The sequence below is a fragment of the Canis lupus genome, chromosome X (genome assembly GCF_011100685.1).
Source record: "Canis lupus familiaris isolate Mischka breed German Shepherd chromosome X, alternate assembly UU_Cfam_GSD_1.0, whole genome shotgun sequence".
In the NCBI taxonomy this organism is placed as follows: domain Eukaryota; kingdom Metazoa; phylum Chordata; class Mammalia; order Carnivora; family Canidae; genus Canis; species Canis lupus.
Genome location: NC_049260.1, coordinates 104,490,095 through 104,517,630, shown reverse-complemented (window position 1 = coordinate 104,517,630; position 27,536 = coordinate 104,490,095). Strand labels below are relative to the sequence as shown.

The window sequence follows — 27,536 nt, the reverse complement described above, 5'->3', positions numbered from 1 at the left end:
GTTGTGTGCCATCCAGATTCATTCAACATATATTTGCCGAGTACCAGTCTGCCTGGATGGAAAGGAGATGGGAAATGCAGAGATGAAACCCAGTTCACATACCCACAAGGAGCCCACGATCTGCAAAAGGTAGAAATAAAGATAAACATGTGGACAGATCTTATGATTTAACGTGATAAAATCAGATCTGAACAAAGTGGAGCCAAGAGGAAAAGATTGATTTTGCCTGGGGCTGGACAGAAGCCGACAGGACACAAAGGCAACAAGTGTAGGTTTTCAAAGAGAAGCAGGAGTTTGCTCTGAGGAGAATCTGAGGAAGCACAGCCCAGGCAGGGAGAGCAGCTTTGTAAAGACCCAGAAGCCAGGACAAGCCCAGAGGGTCTAAGAAGGGCAGTGCACTGACCTTTAGAGAATGTGTGAGACTGGGTTTCATCATGAAAGATCTTGGATGCCATGCTGAGATGCAGACCTGATTTGGTAGGCAATCAGGAGCTATCAAAGATGAGCAAGCAGGGAGGGGTAAAATGGCTGTTTTGTCCACAGATAATACGGGCGCCCAAATGGAAGGCAGGGGGCCCTGGGTCAATGCTGTGATAGTATTACACACTCCCACTGTCAGCACGCTGACCACACTGAAACAACTATTAACAGGAAAAGGGACATAGTTAGTTCTAGTCCCTGGGCATGCATTGCCTGGGCAGAAGAGCTGCCATCCCTTGTCCCACTGCCTGTTACACCGAGCATGGGATGGGAGCTCCTTGTTCCAAGGCAAAAGCCCTCAGTAGGAGGCTGTTTGTAATCATGCCGAAAATTACTTCATTATTGGAACCTGTGTTTGATCTGTGATTAGGAGCTGGATTAAGAAATCAAGTAATCAACCACTGACATTGTAACCATAAATTGTTCTATAAACAACCAGCTTCCCCTGCCTCCCCCAGCCCAAGAAACGAACCTAAAAACAGATGCTTTTCCTGTTGTTTGACCTCCCATGAGTTTCAGCACCCAAGTCTGAAAGCTGTGCCTGCCAGCCACAATGCCCCCTCCTTCTCCTCACATATGGGTCGCTCATGGTGTACCTTGTCAGCCTGAGACAAGACACCCAGGGAGACTGGAACTGTTAAAAAACACGCAACTTATTAAGATTCATTTAGTGAGGGGGAAGAGGTTTACTTTTAACGGAACTGAGGAGAAAATGCCTGGAGTTCCAGATGAAGAACAGTTAAGGAGAAAATCCTCAGAGACTGTTGCTGTTCGAATGATTTGTTGGAAGTCGTTTTTTGTCCTGAAGGCTTTTATTCTGGGCCAAAGGCATTCCAGTACTCCAGCCCATAGAGATACGTCTTTCTGTAAAACAACCTTAAGGCTTATTGACATTTTCTTGTCTGGGACTGCACTGTGCTTAACCTTGCAGACACATAATAAGTTGCTGTAAATTATAAGTAAGATCTAGATTTCGTTTTTGCAAAGACTGGCAGCAACTGGGCAGTGATGTTCTATGAAGCTGTGCCAGAGGTTGCTACTACTGCATACTCTGTTTCCATGATGCCCGGAGACAGGAGCAGCTTGAAATGTTTCTCTGATCATTTTCCTTCTATCAGAAGGTAGCAAGCTTCACTTTTCTCCTTTGTCATCATTTCCAGCTCAAAACCCTTAGAAGTCATAACATGGAAGGGTTAGAATCTCTCCAAACCCTTCCATGTTACAAAACAGGGACTCAGAAGTCAGGCGACTTGTGCTTTGTCCTCGGCTACTCTTCAGCAGAAACAGAGCTACAGTCAGGTCTCTAACCCAGAGGTTTGCTTTGTTCAATGAGAGCAGGCCTTCCTTCATCTGCCCCTGGGGAACAATTCCAGTAGCTCAGTAATTAATAACACTGGCTCTTTCCCCAAAATTCACTTTGACAAGTTGTCATAAAAAATCACTTGATGCTTGGTGTAACTATACCACCAACTAGAGCTAACACTTGGAGGGCACTTTACAGTTTGGACAGTACTTTTCACCATGACCTCTTGAGTAGGACTGCTGGTGTTATCAACGGCTTTGCTGGTAGGTAGCATTTTAAATGATAGTGTGTTAGAGACTGGGATCCTTTTTCTGCAGAGGAGTTTAAATGGCTTTAAATTTTTTTTTGAATAAAAAGAGGACCAGGGAAGGTTTTCATATATGCGCTTGTCATTTCCAACAGGATCTGTGAATAAAAATTTAAAATACTCTGTGTGAGACTGAATTATCTTAGGATTGGAATGGACTCGAGGTACAGTGAGTCGTTCTAGGAGACAAAGCAATGGAAGATTCTAGGTTAGGAATAAATGCTGCTAAGGGATTTCTAAATACTCTTAAACTCTCAGAACACTGTGAGAAGAAATCATGGTCACTGAACAAAATGGAAGAATGAAATAGAGGGCCACCTGGGTGGCTAAGTTGGGTAAGCATCCAACTCTTGATTTTGGCTCAGGCCGTGATCTCAGGGTCGTGAGATCGAGCCCCACATCGGGGCTCTGCACTCAGCAGGGAGTCTGCTTGAGGATTCTTTCTCTCCCTCTCACCCGCCCCCCTGCTCTCTCTTTCTCTCTCTTAAAGAAATAAATAAATAGCCCCTTCCCAAGACATAGAGAAAGTGAAGGCAATAGGTTGAGAAAGGGAGAAGGGAAGATGCAGAGGAGAAATCTCTGTTGGAGATTATAACTAACAAAAGTTGTATCTCTTTTTTTTTCCAATTCATGCATTCACTGGGGTAAACAGATGATATCAGAGCAATAAAGCACCTGAATCTCTCAGAGTTTGCTGCTTGGAAGTTAATGTCTTGGGAAACTGAAGACTCTTTCCATTTCTTTGGGAACTTGCTGATTTGGGGTTTTACATCAGAGTCAGCAAATTACAGCCCCTGGGATAAATCCAGTTCATTGCATGTCTTTGCATGGCCTGTGAGCTAAGTATGGTTTTTATTTCAAATGGCTGAAAAAAATTACAATATTTCGTGACATTTCAAAACTATGTGAAATTCAAATTTCAACATCTGTAAAGAAAGTTTCATTGGAACACGACCATGCATTTATTTACATGTTGCCTTTGGTGCTTTGGTGCTGCAATGGCAGAGTCTGCAAATTGAAAATGTTGACTGGCCCTTTAAATAAAAAGAGTCACCTCCTGCTTTATTTTTTTTAAGATTTATTTATTTGAGAGGGGAGAAGGGGCAGAGGGAAAGGGAGAGGGAGAATCCTCAAGCCGACTTCCCCACTGAGCATGGAGCCCAACACAGAGCTCGATCCCAGGACCCTGAGATCACTGAAATCAAGAGGCAGCTACTTAACTGACTGAGCCACCCAGGTGCCCCATGGAAGTAGCTTCATGGGCTGAAAGGGTTAAATAACTTCCTTTGGTCCCTAGCTCTTTACCAGAGGGGAGTTTAGACCAAGGGATATTCTGGTTCAATACACCTTAATTCAATGACTTGCACTCTTAATCACCATATTTTAGAAACGAATTAGAAAAATGGAATCTTAGGCTGCAATCAAATGAGAAATTGTATGCTGTGGAGGTACATCAGATGTTTAAATTTTCTGAAATGTTATATTGTTTCCTGATAATTCCAAGTGAGATAAATAGGACATTTTTTCATTTGCCCTTTGTAATGACCTGCTTCATATAACCAGCAGCGAGCAATTTGGGGTCTGCAGGCTGTTTGAGGACACATTTTGTATTGATTAGCTGTAGCTCAGGCCTGAATGGTTAACTAAGCAATTTGGGTCTTAAAAAAAGCTGTAGATTCTAATACCTCTACAACAGTTTTGTTATTGGAGAGGTGGTTAGGGACAGGCCATTATTTACTTGTACCAATTTCTGGCTAACCCCTTGCTTACTCATTGTGGCATCTTTCACCAAAATGTCATATAGGGCCAGGCTTTCCAAGCACATTTCAGAATAGTGGCATTTAAGCAGGAATTTAGATACTCACCTAGAGCTTTGTTCTGGATCTCATCACTAAGGATGGAGGGGGGGTTGATCCCGGCTTGGAACAGAGGCTCAGGAGATAAATGAAAGGCTGAGGATCAGCACTGGAAGGTCAGGAAGGCACATTTTTCATACTGGGACATTTGACCTACGCATCATTTCTCATGCTGTTTAAAGACATATTTTGCATTGACTAGCTGTCACTGAAGCCCACACAGTGAAGTCAGTTTTCTGCCTTCTGCCTCTTTCCTGAGCACCCGTATTCACTGTAGCTTAGATCTAAGAGAAATGATGTCTTCTCCCAGCTCAGAGGGTTAGAGGCCTTTCAGCTTTGCCTTTCCTCCACTGCCTCTTTAAACTAGATTTCTTTCATGAGTACTAGCATTCCCTGGTTGCCTTTTAGATTTCTAATCCGTAGCTTCATACCATTATGACCTGACATTTCCAATTACATTTTATTTTAGAGATTTTGCCATTTTGCCAGGGTTTTTATAACTATCTTGCTTTGGGCCCTCGTGAAGTCAGTGAGAAAAGTTCCCCCACCCATCCCTTGGTTTTGAGGTCCACTAAAGTCATCAGAGCCAGCTTGAATTTGTGTTTCAGGAGGCTTGTCTGAAATCCAAACAGCCATCTGCTGATGGCTTGGTAACTAGACTGAAGATTTGTATGAGGATTATCAGGAAGGCTGGCTGGTGTCTTCTGTTTGGGCACATTACACACAACGCAGCTTTCGTTGTGGTTCTTTATGTGACCACCTGTTTATTTATTTTATTTTTTATTTTTTTATTGGAGTTCAATTTGCCAACATATAGCATAACACCCAATGCTCATCCCGCCAAGTGCCCCCCTCAGTGCCCATCACCCAGTCACCCCAACCCCCCACCCACCTCCCTTTCTACTACCCCTTGTTCGTTTCCCAGAGTTAGGTGTCTCTCATGTTTTGTCACCCTCACTGATATTTTCACTCATTTTCTCTCCTTTCCCTTTATTCCCTTTCACTAATATTTATATTCCCCAAATGAATGAGACCATATAATGTTTGTCCTTCTACGATGGACTTATTTCACTCAGCATCATACCCTCCAGTTCCATCCAGGTCGAAGCAAATGGTGGGTATTTGTTGTTTTTAATGGCTGAGTAATATTCCATTGTGGAGGTTCCTCAAAGAGTTACGACCATTGCCCTACGACCACTGCCCTACGACCCAGCAAGTGACCACCAGTTTAAATTCCGAATGTTTCACCTGAACAGATACCATTGTTCAGTTGATAACCTTGAATGATTTCTAGTTGGCTGTTCCTTATCCCAAAGGAGTGTCACTTAGGATGAAATTCATTCAGAGAAGTATTGATCCCTTAGCCATCACACTGCATTGATTCCCACTTCTCTCAACAGAAGAGTGTCCTTCATGGGCTGAGAATGTTCATATTGCCTCTAGATATGATTGTTTATTCAGCAAAGGCCTTCATTAAACCAAGCAATACTATAAGGTAATGAGGCTTGCTTTAACAAACATAGCAGAACTTCTACATCCAAATGAGCCCTGGCTCCCTGGCTTTCCATCATCCTGCTTCTTTTCAGGAGAAAGTAGTCAGTCCAAGGGTTCATTCAGATCTCTCCTCCCCTCCCCTAGTGCTGAGTTCCCCAAGAGACCTGTCCTCAAATCCTATTCCAGATGACCTCCAAAGAGAGAGGACAGGTGGAGAGAAAGCATCCATGCAGCAGGGCAAAGAAGCTCAAGACTGACAGAGAAGGGGAAGCCTCGAATATAGTGGGTACAACAGACGACTTGTATTGGCATATAAAGGATGCAGAAAGCAGATTATTGTGAATTAATTATTCCTTTATTGCTCCTAAATGTACCATGACTGAGCTGCAAGGCATAAGGAAGAGGGCTCATGACTGTCCTAGAATTAAATATTACAAGTCAGAGTAGGAAGCACATAACAGATATTTTGGTATCACTTAGAGCTTTGCCCCAAGCAGGTGGTTAGTGGCTTGTTGTTGAAACAATAGTAGATTAGAGCTGTGAACTTGGACAAGAAGACCTAGACTGTTATAATGAGTAGAAGAGTAGGATCATCATTACATATCAATTATGAAATAATTGAATTATTATAATCTGTCATTTCCCATTTATCACTATCATTATTCTGTCAAGTCAGGTAGTGATACTGTCTTGTTTCTACCCCACTTTGCATTTATGGGAACCTAGGCATACAAATTAGTTGAGGTGCTGGTGTGATGGCTTGGAACAAGAATCCCAGTTCTCCAACTCTCCGTGGCACTCCTCTCTCAACAATCTGGATGAAATCAGGGGCTAGCATCATTCACGATCACTATTTACAAAAGTCTAATTAATACCTCTTACTCCTTAATGAGATACTTCTCTTGACTCCATACACAAGCAGAGCCAAACAAGTGATGTCATAATGCCAGAGTGAATTATTGGGCTTGTGTCAATCCAGGCAGGGATGAAAAATCACCCCGGTGAACTTAATCCAGGAGCAATCAAAGGGCCAAAGTTTTAATTAGTGAGACTTGTGATTTACATTCTCATTTGGCATCCTAAAACTCTGCATTAGTCTTCAAACTCCCGCACTTCCCTGGTTGTTGTCTGACACTGGTTAAGATAGGTAATGTGCTTTTAAATAACATTATATTTAATGGACCTTTGAAGGCACTGACATGAATCTCTTTCCTTCTGCATCATTTCTAATCAAAGGAGGATGATGCCAAAGCACGATAGTGGATACATGAAAGGAACACATTTACTTTTAACAAACATAGCAGAACGAATAGATGGGAAAATGGTGCTTGTTTCTTCAACATAGTCGAGCTTTCCATGTTGCTACATCAGTCACTACATCCAATGGTTATAGCATGTTCTCTTGACTCTGCTTGATGAGGAGACATCTTTGTTCTTTGAGGGTGAATTATGTTTTTGGGAATCCATCAGAAGTCATCAGAAGGTCATTATGAGGTCCTAATTGACCAAGCTGGATCTGTGGTTGGGGCCAAAAGTGGGGTGTGACTATGCTTCTCATGTGTTTCCTCACTGTCTGTGGACAGAATTCTCAGGGGAGAGCTCTGGAAATGTGAATGCCAGCAGCATCCTTGGAATCTATACAGATTCTTCAGGTGACAACTGTAAGAGGACCAGTATGCATTGGGTATGATATAGGCCCCATTGACTTGCTAAATATCTGTTTTAAGACTTTGTCAGACTGCCTACATTGTCTCCTTATCTGCCAAGTAACTCTGATCTTCATTCTCTTTCCAACAGTCTGGGTGGAGCTACCATCTTTCATGAGTGTAATTTTACAAAAATCTAACTAATACCTTTTACTTGGTAATGAGTTACTCCTTTCGACTCCATAGACAAACAAGGCCAAATATGTGATGGCAGAATTCCCTAAGTGAATTATTGAGCTTGTGACAACCTAGGCTGGGATGAAAAATCACCTCAGTACTTTTAATCCAGGAACAATTAAAAGACTAAAGAATTAAGAAATGTGGGTTTTAATTGGTTGAAGTCTTGAAAGAGTGACCTTTCTTATTCACTCTGGTGCCTTTTTTGTATATGTTCTCTTTGATTACAAGTGAATATGCCATTAGGGAAAGATATCTATTTCCTTCCTCTGTCCCTTGGTAACTTATGGGCAAGAAAGAAAAAATTGGCTTCTGAGCCTGCAAAGAGCATCAAATCATTGGATTTGTAGTTCAAGTGAGAGCCAGTACCCTGCCCTGAGGAACTTACAGGAAGCATAGAAGGAGAATTGCCAACAGAAGGAGCAGACAGTGCTAACTGGTGATACAGTTTGACAAGAGAGCAATGCCCCAGGAATCCTGAACAAATGATTAGAAAGAGGCCCAAGGGAAATCATGAGACGTGCTTCTCTGTAGCCTTGGCCAAGTCTCCCTAGCTCCCAAAAGAATGTCAACAGCAGATACAACTGCTGATGTGGGGCAAGATCCAGGCAGACAAACCACATAGGGAAGGAAAGTCATATGGAAAGCCCCAAGCCCACTCACACAAGACCACTCAACGGAAGCAATCCTTTCTGTTGTCAAGTGACTGGGTGGTCTGGAGAACCATTGATCTAAGGCTCATGCCCAGATGGATGCCTCTAAGTTTCCCACCCTTTTCCTTACTGTCAGCCGGATCACCAGGAAGTCTGCACCTACACCACATTAACTTAGCTGCCCACAGGTTATTGCCACTGGTTTACCCTCTAATGTGGTATCTTCAGCTGCTAAACATGAGTGAACTTAACAGTAGGGAAATTATCCTCCGTTCAACTTGACTTTTAAAAAGTCTATGTAAGACACTGTCCTGTAGAAAATGCTTCTAGGTTTCCAGAAAAAAAAAATTGTGCTTCTTAGAGTCAGCACCAGGAATCAGTTTGACTCTCCTGACAAAATGATACCCTTCCTTTTTGTCACAGGTTAAGAAAGCTATTACCCAGCATGTTTCCCTTATGGCCTTGGTTGCTAGGAAACTCAGAGCTAACTCTAACACTTAAATTTCAAGAACCCCACTGTTCAAGATTTTAAGAATGAGTCTTTCTCCTTTTGAAGAATTTTTTATTGATCTTGGTTTTTCCCCAGGGTCATATTATAGGTGTCCTTTAGGACAAGCTACCTTGAATTTGGGGTAGTGGTAGGTCATAAATTACAAAAACATACTGCTGTGGCCTCACCTGTGATGGTCAAATACCAATCTGCATTTTCCGTGGCCCATGCTCCTGGCTCTGACTTTGTGCTCCCCAGAATAAATTCTGTTTCTGTTAGTCACAGCCTCCATTTTCACACTAGATTTGATGCTTTCCCCCCGTATAAATCTTTAATCATTATTTCTCTATGCCTCCAAATATCAGAAAGCAGGGGGGATGCACAGAGCAGGATGCACCTTCCTGTTGTTGTGGGGTTTTTCCCCTTATCTCTGGAGCCAGTCGATAAAACTGCAAGAAGGAAATTTCCATGAAAACAAGAACCTTACAGTATGGGGACTGCTGACCTGTGGCAATTACTCATGCTAGGATTGTTTTAGTTGGTGCCTTACTTGACTTTCAGTTTATGGCCATCACTTGACAGAATTAAAAATCGACTTTGCTCTGTCTGCTCATTTTTTGAAGGGGACAGCCTGTTCCAGAGGAGGTGTTTTCCAGAAAACAAAGAGTCTGTACTGTGACCAGAAACCAAAACTGGATGGGTGACAGCACAGGCCTGCAAGCTGTTGGCTCCCTGCAGTCCATGGTATGGCATAGGCCATGGATGACCTTTCTCTAGAACCATGGGCAGTTGGACAATGTGCCTCAACAAGGCCTGGTTGAGTTTTGACATCCTGGAAAAGGATGTAAAGGACACTTCCCCTTAATTTAAACAAAACTCCCACCCAGGCCTGCAAGGGATGAGTAGAGCCAAAGCTCCCAAGAGAAAGTCAAAGAAAATAACAATGACAGAACTTTTTGAGAGTGAGAGGGTCACACTTTCTCTCTGGGGTTTCATCTCCCTTTTGAGTTTCTGGAACTTTAAAGCTGAATTGCCTTCCCATGAGCCATAGAAAAAGAACTGGTCTTCTTCCCAAGGGTGTGATGATGAACTGACATTCTCGAGCTCCAGTGAAGGTTCTAGCCCTTCCCAGCATAAGTTATCTGTTTATCTCACATAGAGTCATTCTTTACACCTCATCAGTGGGGTGTCCTTACCCATATATCCCTAATTGAGACGAATCTGGAAATGGTTTAATATGGTCTAACATTCATGGTATCCCTTCATAGACAGTGTAAATAACAGAGTGAAGGCAGCCATTTTCTTACAAAGGTTGAGGGGCATAAGGAAGAGAGCAGGCTCTTCCCATTCATAGGCTCTGCCCCCAGGCACTGATGAAGACATTTGCCACAAGTACTTTATTCCTTACTTCATTTAGGATTTCACAATGGCTGGAAGTAGATCCTATGGGAAGATTCTGCCCTCTTTCTTATGTTCTTCAATGGTTTCTCCATTTCGCCTAAGCCAAGAGGTACTCCCAGACAGTGAGACCTCGCACTGTCATTTCACTGTTTGCTGTAGAGCAATGTATGGACACCAGTTCAGATGGGTTTAAAGAATTTGTCAAATAGGAAGTTGATAGTTTAGTGGTTAGGGAGAACCAGAGGGCAATTAATTCAAAACACAGAGACTATCTGACAAAAAAGTGGCAGAGATGAGAGCGTAACTCTCAGAAAGCCTCAGCCTTCCCAAGTGCAAAACAACTGGGTTTGGCATATGGCTGACCCAAATTCTGATTATTACAGAGCCAAGATTTTCTTGAAGTTTTGAGGCTGAGGAGAATAGTCAGTCCCATTTCTGATTGTGTATATAATAGAGGAAGCAAACAACAGGAACAACAATGAAAAGTGGACTAAATGTTTCTTTGGGAAATTCTAATGAATTGTTTCTTTGGGAGATATATTTGCATAAACTTGAGTACAGTTGCTTTATCTAGCTCAGGCACTAAAACAATTTCTTATTTTGTTGATCTTTGTTGCAATAAATAAGGCTGGACTGAAAAAATATATCTAAAGCCTATAATTACAGATTTGTTTGGTATATGATGCTTCCTTCAGTATACTGCAGATCATCGTTTCTAGGACTTGATGAAATCAGGTTGCATGTGACCAAGAAGGTTTATTCTCTATCAAATACTCTTGGCATTATGAAGGATGGCATGACTGATGAAATACCGCACTCATCAGAAAAGCACACTAAGGAAAAGCAACGTGTAGCAGTTGGAAACCTATGATACACGAATGTCTTATAAACAGCAAATGAGTCTCTTATGAGTGTAACACTCACCCTAGATCCAGTTTCCTCTTTGGCTTGCAGGAACCCACTTTCTTCACTGTAGTTTGTCCTTAATCTTCTTTCCAGGCTCTGCTCTTCCCACTCTATACACTCTCCTTATGTAATCTCTTCCTCTCTAAGGTTTTCAACCACCATTAACATTCTGAATATTCCCAGATCTCTAGAGACCATTCTTCAGCGGAAATATCTATATATCCAGCTAAGCTCTACATCCATATATCCAACTGTCAAACAAATTCATAGCCTCGGGGTCTCAACAGCGCACAAAACATAACCCAGAATGAACCTATCATCTCTTTCATACTCTCCTCCCACAGAAAAAGGCTGTCCATCTTTCTTGTACTATTTATTTTGGCAAATGAAGCCACAACTCATTCATGTTACTTCATTTTTGGCCCCAAGCCTTTCTGTCTTGTTCTGTACTCTGTGGGGGCTCTGGCCCTGTTTGCTAGGTGCTAGCCAAGTTCTCTCATTAACTTCATGTTACATCCATGGGGTACTTCCCTTGGATACATCCCTTCTTTCTTAGGACCTTTCTTTACTATCTTGAGGTGCTCTTCTAACTCCCTATTTCTGAGTCTTTCCCGTGACTGAGTGGCGTACATTCAATAAAGAACCTCAGCTAAGTGTCTTAGGTTGGACTGGACTGTTACTAAACACTCCTATTCATTGAAAATAGGATATGGGTATAAATCATATAAGCCCTAGTATTTAACAGTGATTAGTGGATGATATACAAGCAATATATTTTTTTGTTTCCCTGAATTATCAGAATTTTAATCTTCCACAAACATACCCAGTAAAATAATGTTCAGCTTTCCAAATCTTAACACAACAGAAAGAAGTGATTGGATTTTATTCAGAAAAGAAATTTAATGGTCTCTACACATCATAGAATGGATAATGTTTGCAAAGGAAACCCTACTTAGAAATAGCATGCACTCAAACAAATATCCAAATGAGTGATATTTGAGCAGTTTAAAAATAAAAATATTTTCAAGTTTTTAAATGTCCTTCTAAATATAAAGGAAATGTGTAAGAACCTTCGGTTTACAGGCTCAGTACTATTAAGGAGAAGCTCATTGGAGCTCATTTGAGAGAACTTTTCTCTCTTTACTGCCCCAGAAAGCATGATCAAAACCATTGCTGCCATGGCCCTTCTACTTGCTGTCTAAGGAGACAGCCACACTTTTAAATCTTGAATATACCCACTCCTTTAGAAAGCACTTAAGATGCTAAGTTCAGCAGCAAGAATATCTTTGAATGTTCCTGCCTTTGAACACCAACATGTAGCAAGAGAATTGGAGTCCCAAAGCCCCGGTGTTAAGATCTGAGGCCTTGGTTAGGCAGGACCAGCACTGCCTCAATGACCCAACTTGTCCAAGATCCTCTAGCCATTAGAGAGACGATGACCTGGCTCTGCCTGATTCCGGTACCCATGCTTTTTGCACAACCTCAGAGTTGCCCTCCACTCATTAGGCAGCACCATTCTCCAAAATTGCTGAATCCCACTCCCTTTACCCTATTGGAGTTTCATATCTGTGGGTACTGAGGCTCAAAAATGGCACTGCAATAGACTGCCATGTTTCTAGTCATACAGTGTCGTCTGACATAAGTTATTTGAACTGTTAGTAAACCTCTAAATTAATATGTGTTAACTTAATTCAGCAAACATATATCATAAGACAGATTTACCAGGATGGTTGTTGGTCAACAGGCATTGAACACCTTCTTTTTTAAAAATATTTTCTGTGAAAGAGAGTGTGTATGGGGGGGAGAAGAAGCAGAAGGAGAGGGAGAGAGAATCCCAAGCAGGCTCCACACTAGCACGGAGCCCAGTGTGGGGCTTGATCTCACAACTGAGATCATGACCTGAGCCAAAATCAAGAGTCTGATGTTTGACTGAGCCACCCAGGTGCCTCTGTATTGATAACCTTCTATATGACAGAAGTTATAGGAAACTTCATGAATGGATATGAATACAATTTGCTTGTATCTTCAAGTAATTTAACATATAATGTGCAGGCAGAGTGGGCATTCTTGAAAATCTGTAAGAACAGATTTAGCAGGAAGTAAAAACAAAGTGATTATTCACAAGAGAAAAGGAAATGAATAAGTGATTGGCCCCACCCCTCACCAATAGCCTTGGCTCATATCATTCTGCAGTATAAAGGCAGAAGAATATCACTTCCAAATAAATGAGCTCACTGACTTTCCTTTTTTATTTGTGTATGAATTCCTACCATAGCAGTTGGCTTCTTTGGCTTTTCCTAAAAAATTCACTGAGACTTTCCTGGCCTACTCTGGGGACTCTCTAACGTATAATATTCATCAAGTAGGCTCTAGTTGTGAATTTTTAATTATGCCAGATCATTTTCAGTAAATAGAACTTCAAGCTCAATTAATGCTGTCAGATCTAATGTTTGTCTCACCTGCTATTGGGCTCCACTCTGTGGTATTTTCAGTAATTGCGACTTCCTCAGAAAGGCGGAGCTTCTCCAGAGATGGATGTCTGCAGCCCTTTGCGTCCTCTGCTTTCCTGATTCAGGAGCACTAGACTGGGGGCACTTCATTCCAGCAGTTTCTAATTGTGTTGTCTGGAAAGCAGGGACAATGGATACAGCTGACTGTTATCTCTCACTTAGTGGTGACTAAGTGTGGCTGTCTCACGCTTCCTGTGAGGCAGTGGTTCCCAAAGTGTCCTCCATAGACCAGCAACCTCACCATCATCTGGAGACTTGTTAGAAGTGTGCATTCTTAGGCTCTAGCCTACACCCACTGAATCAGGAATTCTGGGGGTGGGGTGTAGCCATCGTTTCACAAGTTTTCCAGGTGATTCTGATGTTTCAAAGTAAGGGTAGGCATAATTTCACTCTATTTTGTGAAGGTTTTTATAACCCAGAGTTTATTTTCTGATTTATGCATCTTAAAAACATACTGAAAATCATAATTGTCCTTGTGGTAACTCAGCTTTACCTTTACCTTCCTCAATTATCCCAGGCATAGGCAGTTTTACTCCTTGATTTATTTCCCTGGCACTTTTTCACGCTTCATCCGATTTGGCACATTGTGCCATATACCTATTAACATGCTCACCTTCTCTATTATATTAGCTTTGGGCCACTCAAGGGCAGGAACCCTGTCACAGTCATTGTCTGTTCAAGGCCCAGCATGATGAGGGGCACATAGAAAACACACATATAGTAAATGTGTTTTGAGTAAATAAATTGTGTAACGTTTTATAGTTTTCAAAACCATAGGATGGCTTTGAAAAGTGGGCCTGGCAGACAAGGGAACAGAGGTTCAGAGAGGTTAAATGTGATTCGGTGGATGGCTACAGACCCAGAGCTAAAGGTGAAAGCTTGCCTCAGTTTGGGAAAGGTAATGGTCATAGTTCCCTAAATATTGTCCTCATGAACTGAACTCAACTTAGGAAGCCTGGGATACTTTGGCTCTTTAAGGGCAAAGTCTGTGATTTGTTCCCAGACAGGCCGTTCCTACACCCAGCTGTGATGATGTTACTAGCTGGGCCATACTTGTACCAACTGTGATGCTATGAGAAGGTGACTGAGGGTGCCAGTTAGTGAGGCACAGTGCAGAGATCGAGCACAGGAAAGGACGTCGTGATGAAAAATAGAAATAGATTTTAGCGTTATCAGAGGTACAGTCCCTGACATTTGATTAGTCCTTGGTAAAGGGGAGCCAAAAGGAAAAGAGGTGAGCTCCAAGTGAAACCAAGGTTTCTTTTTTTAAAAAGATTTTATTTATTTATTTTTTATTTTTTATTTATTTTATTATAGTCACACACAGAGAGAGAGAGAGGCAGAGACATAGGCAGAGGGAGAAGCAGGCTCCATGCACCGGGAGCCCAACGTGGGACTCGATCCCGGGTCTCCAGGATCGCGCCCTGGGCCAAAGGCAGGTGCTAAACCACTGTGCCACCCAGGGATCCCAAGATTTTATTTATTTATGAGAGAGAGATTAAGAGAGAGAGAACACAGGGAGAGGGAAGGGAGAGGGAGAAGGAGATTCACTGCTGAGCAGGGAGCCTGATGCATGGGGACTTGATCCCAGGACCCCGGGATCATGACCTGAGCAGAAGGCAGACACTTAACCACCTGAGCCACCAAGGTGCCTTGAAACCAAGGTTGCAAGCTCAGTTTTGCTCATCTGCCAGCAGCACAGAATGTACTTTGTGAGCTGTATTTGTTATGGGAATGGGTTGTCAGCTGTTGTCACTCACCTCACCTCTTGGCACCCAGCTCACCTTATCATCCGTAAGCAATTTGACTGGGCTAGAAAATGGGGAGAAGCAAGTGACGGCCATGGGATGAGGAGAGTCACTGGCCCACACAAGGGACAAGGTCTGCATTTCCCACGTTAACCTTAGCATTGAACTCTACATAACTAAGTCAACTGGCTCAGGCTCTTTTGTTTGGACCTTGGGATACAAGACTTTGTAACACACTTTTAAATTCCCATAAACTGGGGCGGACATAAGCAGATGTGGCATAGGCTGCCCACCCCCACTGCACTCCCCCCCCATGCCAGAAACATCTGCATGTTAATCACAATGGAGTGCTGTCCCATCAGGCCTTGCTGCCTATCCTCATATCTTTGACTTCCACTTCAGAGCAATGACTATACATCTGACCCTGTGTTTCTTCTTAAGACCTGCTGTCTCTCTAAGTGCCTGCTGGACACTGTCCATCAACACCCCAACTCAGTATGCTCCAAACTGAATCATCTTCTCTCATCCAGATTCCCTCCCAGCCAGTCTGTCTTTCACTGGCACCTTCGTTTTCCCAGCCATTCAGCTTCCACACCTTCTCAGCAGCTTTTGTGTAGACTTTATTTTCATTCTTCAGATGAAGTCAGCCCCCGAGTTCTCTCATTTCTTTTGCTATGCCGTGCCTCATTTCCTTCTTTCCACCCCAAACTACCATTCCGGTCCAGGCTCCCATCATATTTCAGGTCTCCATCACCCCAAACCTTGCAGTACCAGAACTAGATGTGAATGTGATAGCTGTAAGACACAGTTCCAGAGTGCTCTGATAGTCTATAACTCAGATCCAAGCTCTTGGGAAAGATATAGGTGAATAGCCAGTTTAAATGAAAAAATAATGTAATTTAGGAACCAATTTGTGTTCTTTCTTGATCCCAGTGAGGCATTCAGGGTTGTGACTGGCTTCACTGGACAGAAAAAGCATGCACCAAGAGGTGAAGAGAGCAAAATAGCAACAGTAATCAATAAGCATATTGCTCCAGTCTCCAATGCCCTGTGAGGAGTTGAAAGAGTGAAAAGTTAATGGAAGGGGAGAGGGCAAGATAATGTGAGTGTCCCGGCTATCTTTTCCATGAGCTCTGCAATTACAAAGTAATTGTGAACGTATGTGTGAATGGTACCTCATCAGTTTAATTCCCTTTGCTTTATAGATGAGAATCCTAAGACAGCAAGAATTTATATGCTTTGCTGGCAGCCAGGATTAGAACTTGAGATTTTTGAATAAATGCTCTGAGAGATCACAGTTAACACTGCACTTCCTAGCAATAAAGATGAGCTGTTCTCTTCCCTGAAAACCTGTCATTATCCACAGTTAAGCAAAGAAAAACTAAGGAAGGAAGCTAACTGAAAGCACAGGTTAGCAAACTGAACTTTCTTTGTTTGATAATTAACAGAAATATAGATAATAAGAGCAGGACCCTTAAAGGGGTATGAACAATAATTGAGGCACTTTAGGTAGAGGAAAATGAAAAAAGTTTGGAGCAAAGAAAGAAAACTACTCAGGACATAACCTAGCAAGATAGAAAAATGAGATAAAGAAGCCTCATCAACTCTAATGAAAGGAAATCGATATTTAAAGAGCTGTCTTGCTCAGTAACAGAACAAGGGCAAAAATACTTCAGAAATCTGAGCCTCTTCGAAAATAAGAAAGCAGGTTTTCTTGGGGAAGCAATCATGATGGGGAAACGATCATGATTTCAAAGCCTTTCGAAAAGACGACCACTTGGTGGATATGTTGTATGGGAAACTCAAGCACCTGTTGGGGAAACAGATCAGATGAGTTTCTATCCCTGGTAGAATCTATATATTTTAAGTGCATTTCCTCATCATGTGAGCTTTAAGGAACCTAGAGTCATCTCTAGGGGGCAGTTAGCTACCATTTCCCCAGATAGATTTGGAATAACCCCTTAACAATTGCTTGGGTTTCATCTCAGTTATCGCTTATGAGAACACACACTGGAAAATATGAAGAGCTATACAAATGCAGTAGGGTTCTTGTTATTCATGGGCACTAGCCAACTACTCAAGCACACTTGCTAGAGAATCCTTTCCAAGCTTACCTGTCTTTGTAATCCACATGATGATCAACCAACAAGCCAATTTTAACTAGACCAGAATCCAACTAGAATACAGTTTGCCCAGTCCATTCTTCTCTAGGAATGGAAAATGTGTGACACGTGTGTCACCACTTCCTATCTCCCACCAGTCATTGGGGGACATTGATAATTGAACAGAGCCCAAATGCAGCTCTTTTCATTTGTTTAACGAATATTTTCTGAATGCCCTCTTACGGGCTAGACAGATAAACAATAAGATATAAACAAGCACCATGCTCAGGGCCAAATAAAAGATATATAGACAATGAGTATGACAGCCTGAGTCTCTCTTCTGAAATTCAATTTCCTAAAACCCTGAAAAATCCATTTTTATTTATTTTTTTTAATTTTTATTTATTTATGATAATCAGAGAGAGAGAGAGAGGCAGAGAGAGGCAGAGACACAGGCAGAGGGAGAAGCAGGCTCCATGCACCGGGAGCCTGACGTGGGACTCGATCCCGGGTCTCCAGGATCGCGCCCTGGGCTAAAGGCAGGCGCCAAACCGCTGCGCCACCCAGGGATCCCAAAAATCCATTTTTAAAATTTCAGTGCTGTCGTAGGTAGAGCAGCGCAACTAGTTTTCATGGGTCTGAGATGAATTAATTCCAAAAAGAGCCTACGAAGTACTATAGCAAATGCAGAAGTTTATGCTGCCCATCAAGAAAGTGAGTTGAGTGTGTTTAAAGCTGCTAGGTTCTTCTCCCTCAAGTACCTCTCTGATCTAAGAGAAAAATCCAGATTGGAGTGGATCTGATTGCCATCTTGTGTTAAGAACACTGGATGCCATTTCAGCATCAAATTATTCAATCAGAAACACTTTGAAAATGCTGAAAAGTTGGGTTAGTCGGAGTTTCCCCACCTGAATACAATGTGCAGAATACTGCAGATTTTTTCCTCCAAGTTTCTGGTGTTGGAGACATCAGTGGAGCCTGTGGAAAGTGGCTTACTTGATAGATGGAGACGGACAGCCAGCCAGGCAGACAGAAGGAGCCCTGGCACTCATTAACTTTTCCTAGCAGGAGCTCACCTGGAATAGTTTTCATAGGCCTTTGATGAGGTTGGGTGTGAGGGAGGGAGGAAAGAATCATCTCAGAAGAGAATAGCTACTCAGGAGGAGTAGAGGAAGCCTGGATTTATAATCTCAGGGATTTCAGGCCACAGCCTTTAAGATTGCAACCCAAAGAGAAGATCAAAGTAGAGATCTGACAAGTGGTCAAAATAATGACAACAGGAATCTGTTTCAGATCTGTGGGTTGGAAACTAGCTCTGGGTGTTATTCTGTATGTTAGTAAATTGAACACCAATAAAAAAAAAAAAAAAAAAAAAAGAAACTAGCTCTGAGCCAATACAGTTCCCCTCCCATCTCATATGCCCCAAATTATCATCCATTTATCAAATCCCTGAGATTGCTAGATGATCCAGTGGCCAGTATTCTTGACAGCATCTTATTTTTTTTTTTTTTTTTTTTTTTTAATTTTTATTTATTTATGATAAGCACACAGTGAGAGAGAGAGAGAGAGGGGGGCAGAGACATAGGCAGAGGGAGAAGCAGGCTCCATGCACCGGGAGCCCAATGTGGGATTCGATCCCGGGTCTCCAGGATCGCGCCCTGAGCCAAAGGCAGGCGCCAAACCGCTGCGCCACCCAGGGATCCCCTTTGACAGCATCTTAATCTTTTGGTCCTTGACCTGTGTTTTTCCAGATCTCTGAGGCTCCCAGACAGTCTGTGGCTGCAGGATCTTCTCTTTCTCTATCATGGGGCACTTCCAGAAAACTCAGGGTCCTTTGGTCTCAAGGTTTCAGAATTATATATAGTGTCTTGTTCAGACTTTGCTGCTGAGGCTGGAACTTTGAGGTGGACGGATGACTGTTTTCCATCAATGTCCACCAAGCCTTTCTCTACAACAGTTCTTAGTCTAGCTACAAAATGAAACTCCTAGGATCAAGCCTGCCACAAATTCCGCTTGGTCCCTACCCCACTTTTGGATACACTTTATGTCTGCAAATGGATCTGCTATTTGCCAGAACAAACATTTTGGGTTGCTTGATTACTTTTACCCCCAATCATGGTGCCATACCTTCTGTATGTGATTTTTCTCTGATAAAGTTTTTGTTTTTCTTCTCTTCAGATCTGCACTTACAGGGTTTGGCAGTAGGTCAGAGGGGTCCTTATTCCTATCTTTTAAAGCACAACTGCTCCCAGACCACCCCTGTCTAAAGCAGCAGTTAACAATAAGAAGGCTGCCTCTGCCAGCTGCCAGCTTTCCCTGATGTCCTGCAGTGCCCTGAATTGAGCTTTAACGGGGTCACTTGTCATGCAGATTATAACGGACTCTTGTGCCCAAGGCACAGACCTGGGAATTTAGCAGTCAGAATGGGTGTTCTTGCATTGAAAAGAACAGGGATGCCTGAACTTGGTGACTCTGGGAGCATTAAATGACCACCTAGTCTGAGCCTGGTAGCTTACAAAATCAAAAGAGCCTTTGTCTCAGAATGCTTCCAGTGAAGTTTTCCACTCTACCCTCTCTGAGTGAGGGGCTAGGTGGAGGAACGTTTATTGGCCAGTGACCAGGATGTGGAAGTGAGGAAAATTGGGTCCGGCTTGAATTTTGCAATTCATAGCATATTGTGTCCTTTGCATCAGACTGCCCCAACCTGCTGAAGGAGACAGTCTTGAATTCTTTGGAGCTACAATCTTTGCCCCATTGTTTGGTATTATCTCTTAGTTTCTGAGCTTGGCTCTGGATGAGGAAGGTAGCTGGTATGGTCCCAGGCGTGGATAAGGAAGGAATTCTTTGCTAGCAAGTCATAATGGATAGATGGAGTCTTCAGAATGGAGTCTGCAGGCCCCACTCAGAATGTAACCACAGTATGGCAAGTCCGTAGCAGCACAAGGAAATGGTCCCCACACTGTGCGAGAACCCTAGCGCTTTGTCTTGACAGACTTCTGATATCTCTTCCAGAATAGAATGTGTGCTCACTCTTTCTAGAATGTCTGTCGTCGGGATCCCTGGGTGGCACAGCGGTTTGGCGCCTGCCTTTGGCCCAGGGCGCGATCCTGGAGACCCGGGATCGAATCCCACGTCAGGCTCCTGGTGCATGGAGCCTGCTTCTCCCTCTGCCTGTGTCTCTGCTTCTCTCTCTCTCTCTCTGTATGTGACTATCATAAATAAATAAAAATTTAAAAAAAAAAAAAAAAAAAAAAGAATGTCTGTCGTCTCCAGCAGAAAGATTGGAGCTCACCTTGGTGTCTTATACCTCAAAGAAGTGCTTTTTGGACCTCCTAGACACGGAATCCTACCTGTTGGGGCTTTTGCTAACTGTCTGATTAGCCCTTGTCTGTGCCCACACCCTCTGTATTACCTTTGCAATCACCCAGAACCTATGATTCTCTCTTGTTCCAGTCACATCTGCGTCGCCATTTAAAGCTGATGAGTACAGGGCAGAATATCTTTTGTGACCCCCATGCCACTCCACATATAAATACAGTGACTTACAGGTACTTATTTCTGAGGCACTTAAAAGCTTCATAAGTATCCGGAAAGCTCTTTGACATTCTCTGAGACAATATTCTGTGCCTTTGGAAGGCTCTATTATCCTCATTGAAAGCCAAGATATGCATTTTTCTTTTTTACCTTCACTTTTCATAAAAGGTTATGCTGACGTAGATCTGAGTAACAACAAAAAAAATCTTTCTGATGAAATCAGGATAAATAATTCCACACATCATCTAGGAGAGAAAGCCTTTGAATTGGTTTCCATGGAAATCTGAAGATGAAGTAATAATTTCAAGGCAGAGCAGCTGAATTGAAGATAATGGTAAAAATAGTTTGATAAAGAAAATAGAATAAAGTAATCAAGAAGACTCCAATCAATTATTCCTTTTTGTTTACCTTCAAGTGATTAATTTGTCTGCGTTTATTAACCTGATGAGATTAAGCAGACCTTCCTAGTGATTTATTTCGTAATTGTTTCCAAGGTTTGACATAAGCTGTGGAGTTATTGAAGGTGGAGATTTAAATTCAATTACTCATGAAGCAGGTGGTGCTTTTCCTGAAAGAATATCTGAATTCACGGCCTTTCCATGTTAACATTATGAGTGGAATTTATTAATTCATCTGATAGTATCTCCCAAAGACTTTTAGAAGTCATTTGGCATCCACATACTTCACTAAAAGTCAGCAGCTTCAGAACTGAACTTGTAATACATACACTCTAGAGACTGAAAATAAAGGATTTTATGTTAAAGACTAGTTATTTTTACACAATATTTTTACAGGAACCTCCCTTGGGGCCTGGGCTATGGTGCTATCATTAATGGAATCCACCAGCTCAAGCTTTGAATGCCAAAAGGATAGCTTTCTTTAAACTTGACCAGTGGTTCCCACTCTCTTTACCTTTGAAGGGCACCACTGGATAAAATCATGGTCTATTTTGACAGGAGAAAGAGAGAGGCAGGGAGGGAGTGAGAGAAAGAGAGAGAGACAGAGAGAGAGAGAGGGAGATTGGAAGTATTTAAATGAAATGACTAATTGCTTTTTGTCTCTATGGTCATTGTTGTATATTTTTTTCTATTCTTTCTGTGGGTATAGTAAGGATAGACGAGGTTCTCCAAACACTAATCCAGGTGCCAATTCTCCATCATCCACAAAGGCACGGAACACATCTAAGAGTGGGAAGTAAGTGAAAAGTGTCCCTGTGCATTTAACACAGCTGTCACCAAGCCTTGTGCCGTCCTCATTTTGTCATTTATTCATACTCATTCAACGAAGATTTGTGGAATGCCTTCCACGTGCCTTGCCCTGGGCTAGTCACTGGGGAATTTAAATGAGTAAAGCATGTGTCAAGAATATGGGGTATATGAAGGACTGAAGATGTGGGAGGAGAGGAATGGGAAAGTCAGACTGAATGTGAAAGGCAAGGATCTAAAGCAATGCAAGATTTGGACTATGTGTTTCAAAAATTAAAGAAAGAAGCAGCAGCACTGCTTCATCATTTTACGAGTTGCAAAACCCATGAAAATCTGTCTTTGACCCTTACATTAAGGTTGAGGGTTGAGCCAAAAAATCTGGAAAGTCATTCCATGAATGTCCTGGTTTAAGTACATTTACATTGTAACCATATCACTGATTTATGTGATACATTTATTCTTTTCCTAGTAACCAGCATGTAACATGTCTTACATGAAACTGTCTTTGTGGTATTGCCAAAGCTTGTATTGGCTGAATATTTGTGATGTTAGATTTAACTATTTGGGTTAATTCCAGAAAATAGCATTGGCTGATCCCACCGATTGGATTCAGCAGAGCATGCGAACCCATGCAGATGACATACCTCTGATTAGATGCTTCCCCTTTGAAGTGGCTGCAGCTTCATCCCTTTGGTGAATGACTTGGGTTCTCTGTAGGCCATGTCTCTAAGTGGCATAGGGCATTGTGATAGGTAGAAATACAGCCCAGAAGGAGTACCCAGCCTGCATCTAGGAGAAGATGAAAGATGCCTTAATCATGCTAAAAGCTCTAATCTAGCAATAAGATATGTCAGTACAAGAACATGGTTTTGCAATGAGAGGTGAATTTGTAATGGTCATATATTTTATGTATTCAGTGTTGGACCATAAATGCTGCACTTTGAATATGATCTTATAGTCAATTCCCAAAATGAAAGTTCTGTTGGCTGCCTTTTTCCCCCATTTCTTTTCCTCCTGAATCCCATTTCAGGTTTGCATATAAAGTTGAATGTGGGCTATCTTAGAGAATATAAAAAGCTGTGCTGAAGACATAAGACTAAATCTCTGAGCACTTATAACTCGTTTCAGTTATTTATCACCACACACCACAATCAAAATGCTGTATAAATTATGAAGGAAGGGAATTGATGCACACAGTCCCCAGCAGATGAATGTTTCCAAATGAGTCCTGATTCACTGTCAGTGTGCACTCTCAGTTAGCAGATATGGCACTGGAAAATTGCTTCTAGCCCCATGCTTGCAGAAATGGCAGGCTGCCCCTGGGCCCCTTGCATACACCTATCATGCTGACAGCTGTAGGGCACCATCTCCATTTATTAGACCCTGATGTTTCATGAAGGATGCTTGTGGTTGCTGTTGCACTTTGAAAGGGGCACTGTTTGGTTTCTTTTGGCTTTAGAGGGACCTAGTCTCTTACCTTTTGAGTGAAGAATCTCAGTGTGAGCCACAAAGGGAGTGTTGGTCAAATTTGAGTTCAGATGACACAGAGAATGCATACCTGATACCATACTCAGGTTGTGAACAGTAGGAGGTCCACATAAATACATTCTTAAGTAAATAAACGTGATCTTATAGAGCACTTGCTGTATTTGGACACATTCCAAGCTTCTGCCACCATGATGGCCTCCCTCTTTGCACATTCTGAGCTGGGTGCCTTTTAGTTGCTGTGTATGTGACTCACAGATTAAGGTAATTCCTCATTATTCTTCATTATTTTTGTTATTAAAGAAAACTAAAAAATTCTCCACTATCCTTTTCATGGATATGTGTGCCAGGTCCATTGATCTGACTTAGGTCCCATCAATTTTTGGGAAGTTTATATATAGAGTGCATGCTCTCAGCCAACTGAGCACTTGACAATTTTGTCTCATTAATCCTCAACACCAGAAGCTTATGAAATAGGCACTATTATTATTTCTGTTTTATACATGAGGAAATTGGAGAGGATAGTACGTGCCTCCACAAGGTCTCCAAATGGACATTTTTGGTAAATTATTTTTTTTGGTTTTTATTACTTTAAGATGATAACTCAAATACATTGAGTGTTTATTTTGTGCCATTGTGCTAAATCCTGGGGTTGTGCAGACAAATACAAGATATAATACATGCCTTCAAGGACTTCACAGTCTCCTTGTGGGAAAGAGAGGAGACAGGATGACAAGATAGTATTTACAATGAAGCAGTCACTGGGTTCTGTTAGAGCCCCAATAGTCACCCCTAACCAACACCAGGATTGTGGTGAAGAAGATGTCATGTGGGGATATCAATGAAGATTTCTGAGAAGAGACCCCTGAACCCTTTCATTTTCCCACTTACCCCTCAGGTAGCAAGGCTAGGTCAGAAGAGGAAAAGGAAAGGAAGTCACAAAGATAGAATCCCCTAACATTGATAAGAACAAGTTGGAGCTGTGAATTGGGTCAAAACTAAAACCAAATGGCCAATTCTGCCCTTTTTGGGAGACTCCAATCCATTGGGGGCCAAGAGAGATGCAGTGAAGCATTCAGAGTAGCTTAAAAAACCTACAGCTTGAAAGTTCTGTGACTTCTGCTTGCTGTTTTGTTGCCTGGATCTGAGCTGGGTAGCCAGCCCTGTGTTTCAGGGAAGAGCAGATGGAATGGGATATATCTGAGCAGCAGAGCCAGACTACCTTGGCAGTGACTTTCAGGGAGATACATGCAATTTCTTCTATGCCAACATTGAGCCAAATTGACAAAGCAGAAAGAAAAATCAGTGCAGAGCCATAACTCTGATATCAGGAAACATAGGTTTTATAGAGGTTGACCCATGACTAGTCAGGCCAGACCACTACATTTAACCACACATTTGGTTCCCTTTGGTAATGTTAATATGTTATTCTGTGAAACACATCATGCCAGAATCAATGCATTTGCTAACCCATTGGGTTGTTCCTAGCAAGCACTTAAACTGTCACAGCTGAGCATGCATGGCAATGACAAGAAGCCGTTATGAATTTTCATTTTGTATCAGAACACACTTTACATGAGACCAACCCTTTTGCTGGACAGATAAGGACACTGAGACTCAAGAAGGGTCATTCAGGGCAGCCTCTGTGGCCCAGTGGTTTGGCATTGCCTGCAGCCCAGGGTGTGATCCTGGAGACCCGGGATCGAGTCCCACATCAGGCTCCCTGCATGGGGCCTGCTTCTCCCTCTGCCTGTGTCTCTAACTCTCTCTCTCTCGACTGTCATGAATAAATAAATAAAATCTTAAAAAAAAAAAGAAGGGTCAGTCATTTTCCCCAAGTAGCAGAGGTCAGCCTAGAATCCTGGTCTTCTAATATTTGTCACCTGCTCTTTTTACTATCATCTATTCTACAATTCTTCTCCTAGATAGCAAGGTACTTCAGCTAATCACACCAAAGGAGTCTTGGAGCCTGGTCTCAGGATGTCCACCTGAGTGCTCTTCTCTCCATATACCATGACATGTGAGTAAGCTCTGGCAGCCACTGTGAAAATGGAGACTTCGGAGGAAGTAATTTCTCTTTGGGGAGAAATTAGAATCATTCCACTTTTTAAAAAATGTAGCAATAGTGATGATGAAAGGAAATAGTGTGTACTTTCAAACACTTTCCTTTTGCTCTAAACTAACACCATTCTGGTTATGTTTGGACAGTCACCCATTCTCAACATTATTGTTGAGGGATCTTGAACCTTTAATGCCCCATCATCAAGACAACAATAAAGAGAACTCATAGATCTCCCTCAAATCAGTCAATCAAGGTTGAGGGTGTGTGTGTGTGTAACATTTAGAAGCATTAATTAAAAAACTAGATTTCAGGCAGTTGCAGACTACTATGGAAACTAGGCAGCCCCTCAGCCTGAAATGTTTTCCATAGTCTTAGGCTATGGAATGATAAGAAGTAAGTTCTATTTTCAAAGACTTGTGAAGGCGATGAATATTACAGGACCAGGGCAGAGAACCCAAGCACAGTGCCTGGTAAATGATACCATAATTGTTGAATTAAGTACCATAAATGTTGGCTTAAAGTAATTAAGCCAGAGAGGGAGGAATGCTAAAATAGAGTCAAAGGAGTACAGAAGGGGAATATGAGGACCAAGTCAACCTTGCTCACTTCACAAATCTGCCTGGAGCTGACCCTAGTAGCAGATGCCACAGGAAGATGGACTCGAACCTGTCTTTGCCAGAATTGTCTCATAATAAGCAGACTTGTTTATCTATTTAGCAGTCTCTAGATGAGAGCAGTTAGGAGCACATAGCTTCATAAATAAACTAAACACACCAACACTCCTTTGGCTTTGGTTGGCAGGAGCCAAATGAAAAACTTTCCACCTTTAAAAAGAAGTGAAGTCTTGCTTGTTCTGTATGGACTCAGCATGGTGCAGTTATATGTTCAGATTCAGCTGTTTATATGTGTATCCCTGGAGTCTGAATCCTGCACACCATGATCTCATGAGTGTGTCATGTCTTCTAACTGAGAGCCAAGCATTTCACAGTAGTCTGTGACTATTGCTAAAACCCCCAGTTTTGCCTCTCTGTATGAAACTGTGTGTGTGTGGGGGGGACATTCACTTCAAAATGTTTGTGTGCTATATGAACATAACAATCAGGTGGCCAAGTATTCAACTTGTCAAATAGTTCCTGTAGTTTTACCTGCTGATGATGTCATCGGTGCCTTAGTTTAGCTATGAGACTAAATCTAGTATCACAAAGTCTTGTGACAAACCGAACTGTTAAACTGACTGCAATCTCTATCTCTGTCTTTCTCTGTAGTTACTCCTTTGTAGAAAAAGATAAATGACAGAAGCATAAACTGATGTCAGAATGCATTCCTAACCCCCCCCCCAAAAAAAAGAATGCATTCCTAGAAGTGGCTTTTAGTCAACTGTACCTGAGAATCAGTTCACTTGTAGCTTAATTGCCTTTTCCTCCAATATTCTCCATCTGGGATAGTGTGAGACTTTCGGTCATAACAAAAAAATCAAATCTATTCCAGAAAGTGCATTCATTAATAAGGCAGGAAAGTAGCCTAAGATATTTGAAAAAGACTTCCAATAACAAGGGGTAAATAACACACAGGCTGGACATACTTTGGGGTTTAACCTAGAGCTAATGGCTACAGCACAGGGCTTTTCAAAGATCGCTTGAAATAAATTAATCGTGTAGCTTTGTGTGTATTCAAAAGGACATCAGCTTTGGAATCAGAGAGACCTGGATTTGAATCCTGGCTCCACCGCTGATTACCTTTGTACCAATCTCATTAGGCCATTGTGATGATGAAATGCCATAATCTAAGTAAGAATCTCCCAGTATCTGGCACAGGATAAGTGCTTAATAATGTCACCTAGTGATTATGCTTGCTTCAGCTGCCAACCTATTGCAGCTGGGAACACGGTGACCTGGCCAATATGATTCTGACCAAATGAGAGCTCTAGATGGTACAGCTTGCATGGTTATCTGCTTTGCCAACTTTGAAAATGGGAAAGCAGAAGCCCCAAAACCACTAGCATCACATAAATAATTCCTGCAGATTAGGTTAGATAAGAAATTAGTAGTAAATCCAGGAAGAAATACTTCAGCCATGAAACATTTTCTAGCAGTTCTGCATGTATCTCTGTGATGGTT

General features: G+C 42.0%; 1 protein-coding gene across 4 annotated transcripts in view; it reads left to right on the top strand.

Moving 5' to 3' along the window:
- HS6ST2 (heparan sulfate 6-O-sulfotransferase 2) overlaps positions 1–27,536 on the top strand; it is a 286,829-nt gene that overhangs the window by 217,037 nt on the left and 42,256 nt on the right. For 2 of the 4 annotated variants that reach the window (XM_038588330.1, XM_038588331.1), the window contains one exon: positions 21,775–21,861. The exons of the other annotated variants lie outside the window; for them this stretch is intronic. In XM_038588330.1, the coding sequence (XP_038444258.1) occupies positions 21,775–21,861 (87 nt within the window). The remainder of the gene's footprint in view (positions 1–21,774; positions 21,862–27,536) is intronic. 4 annotated transcript variants of the gene reach the window in all.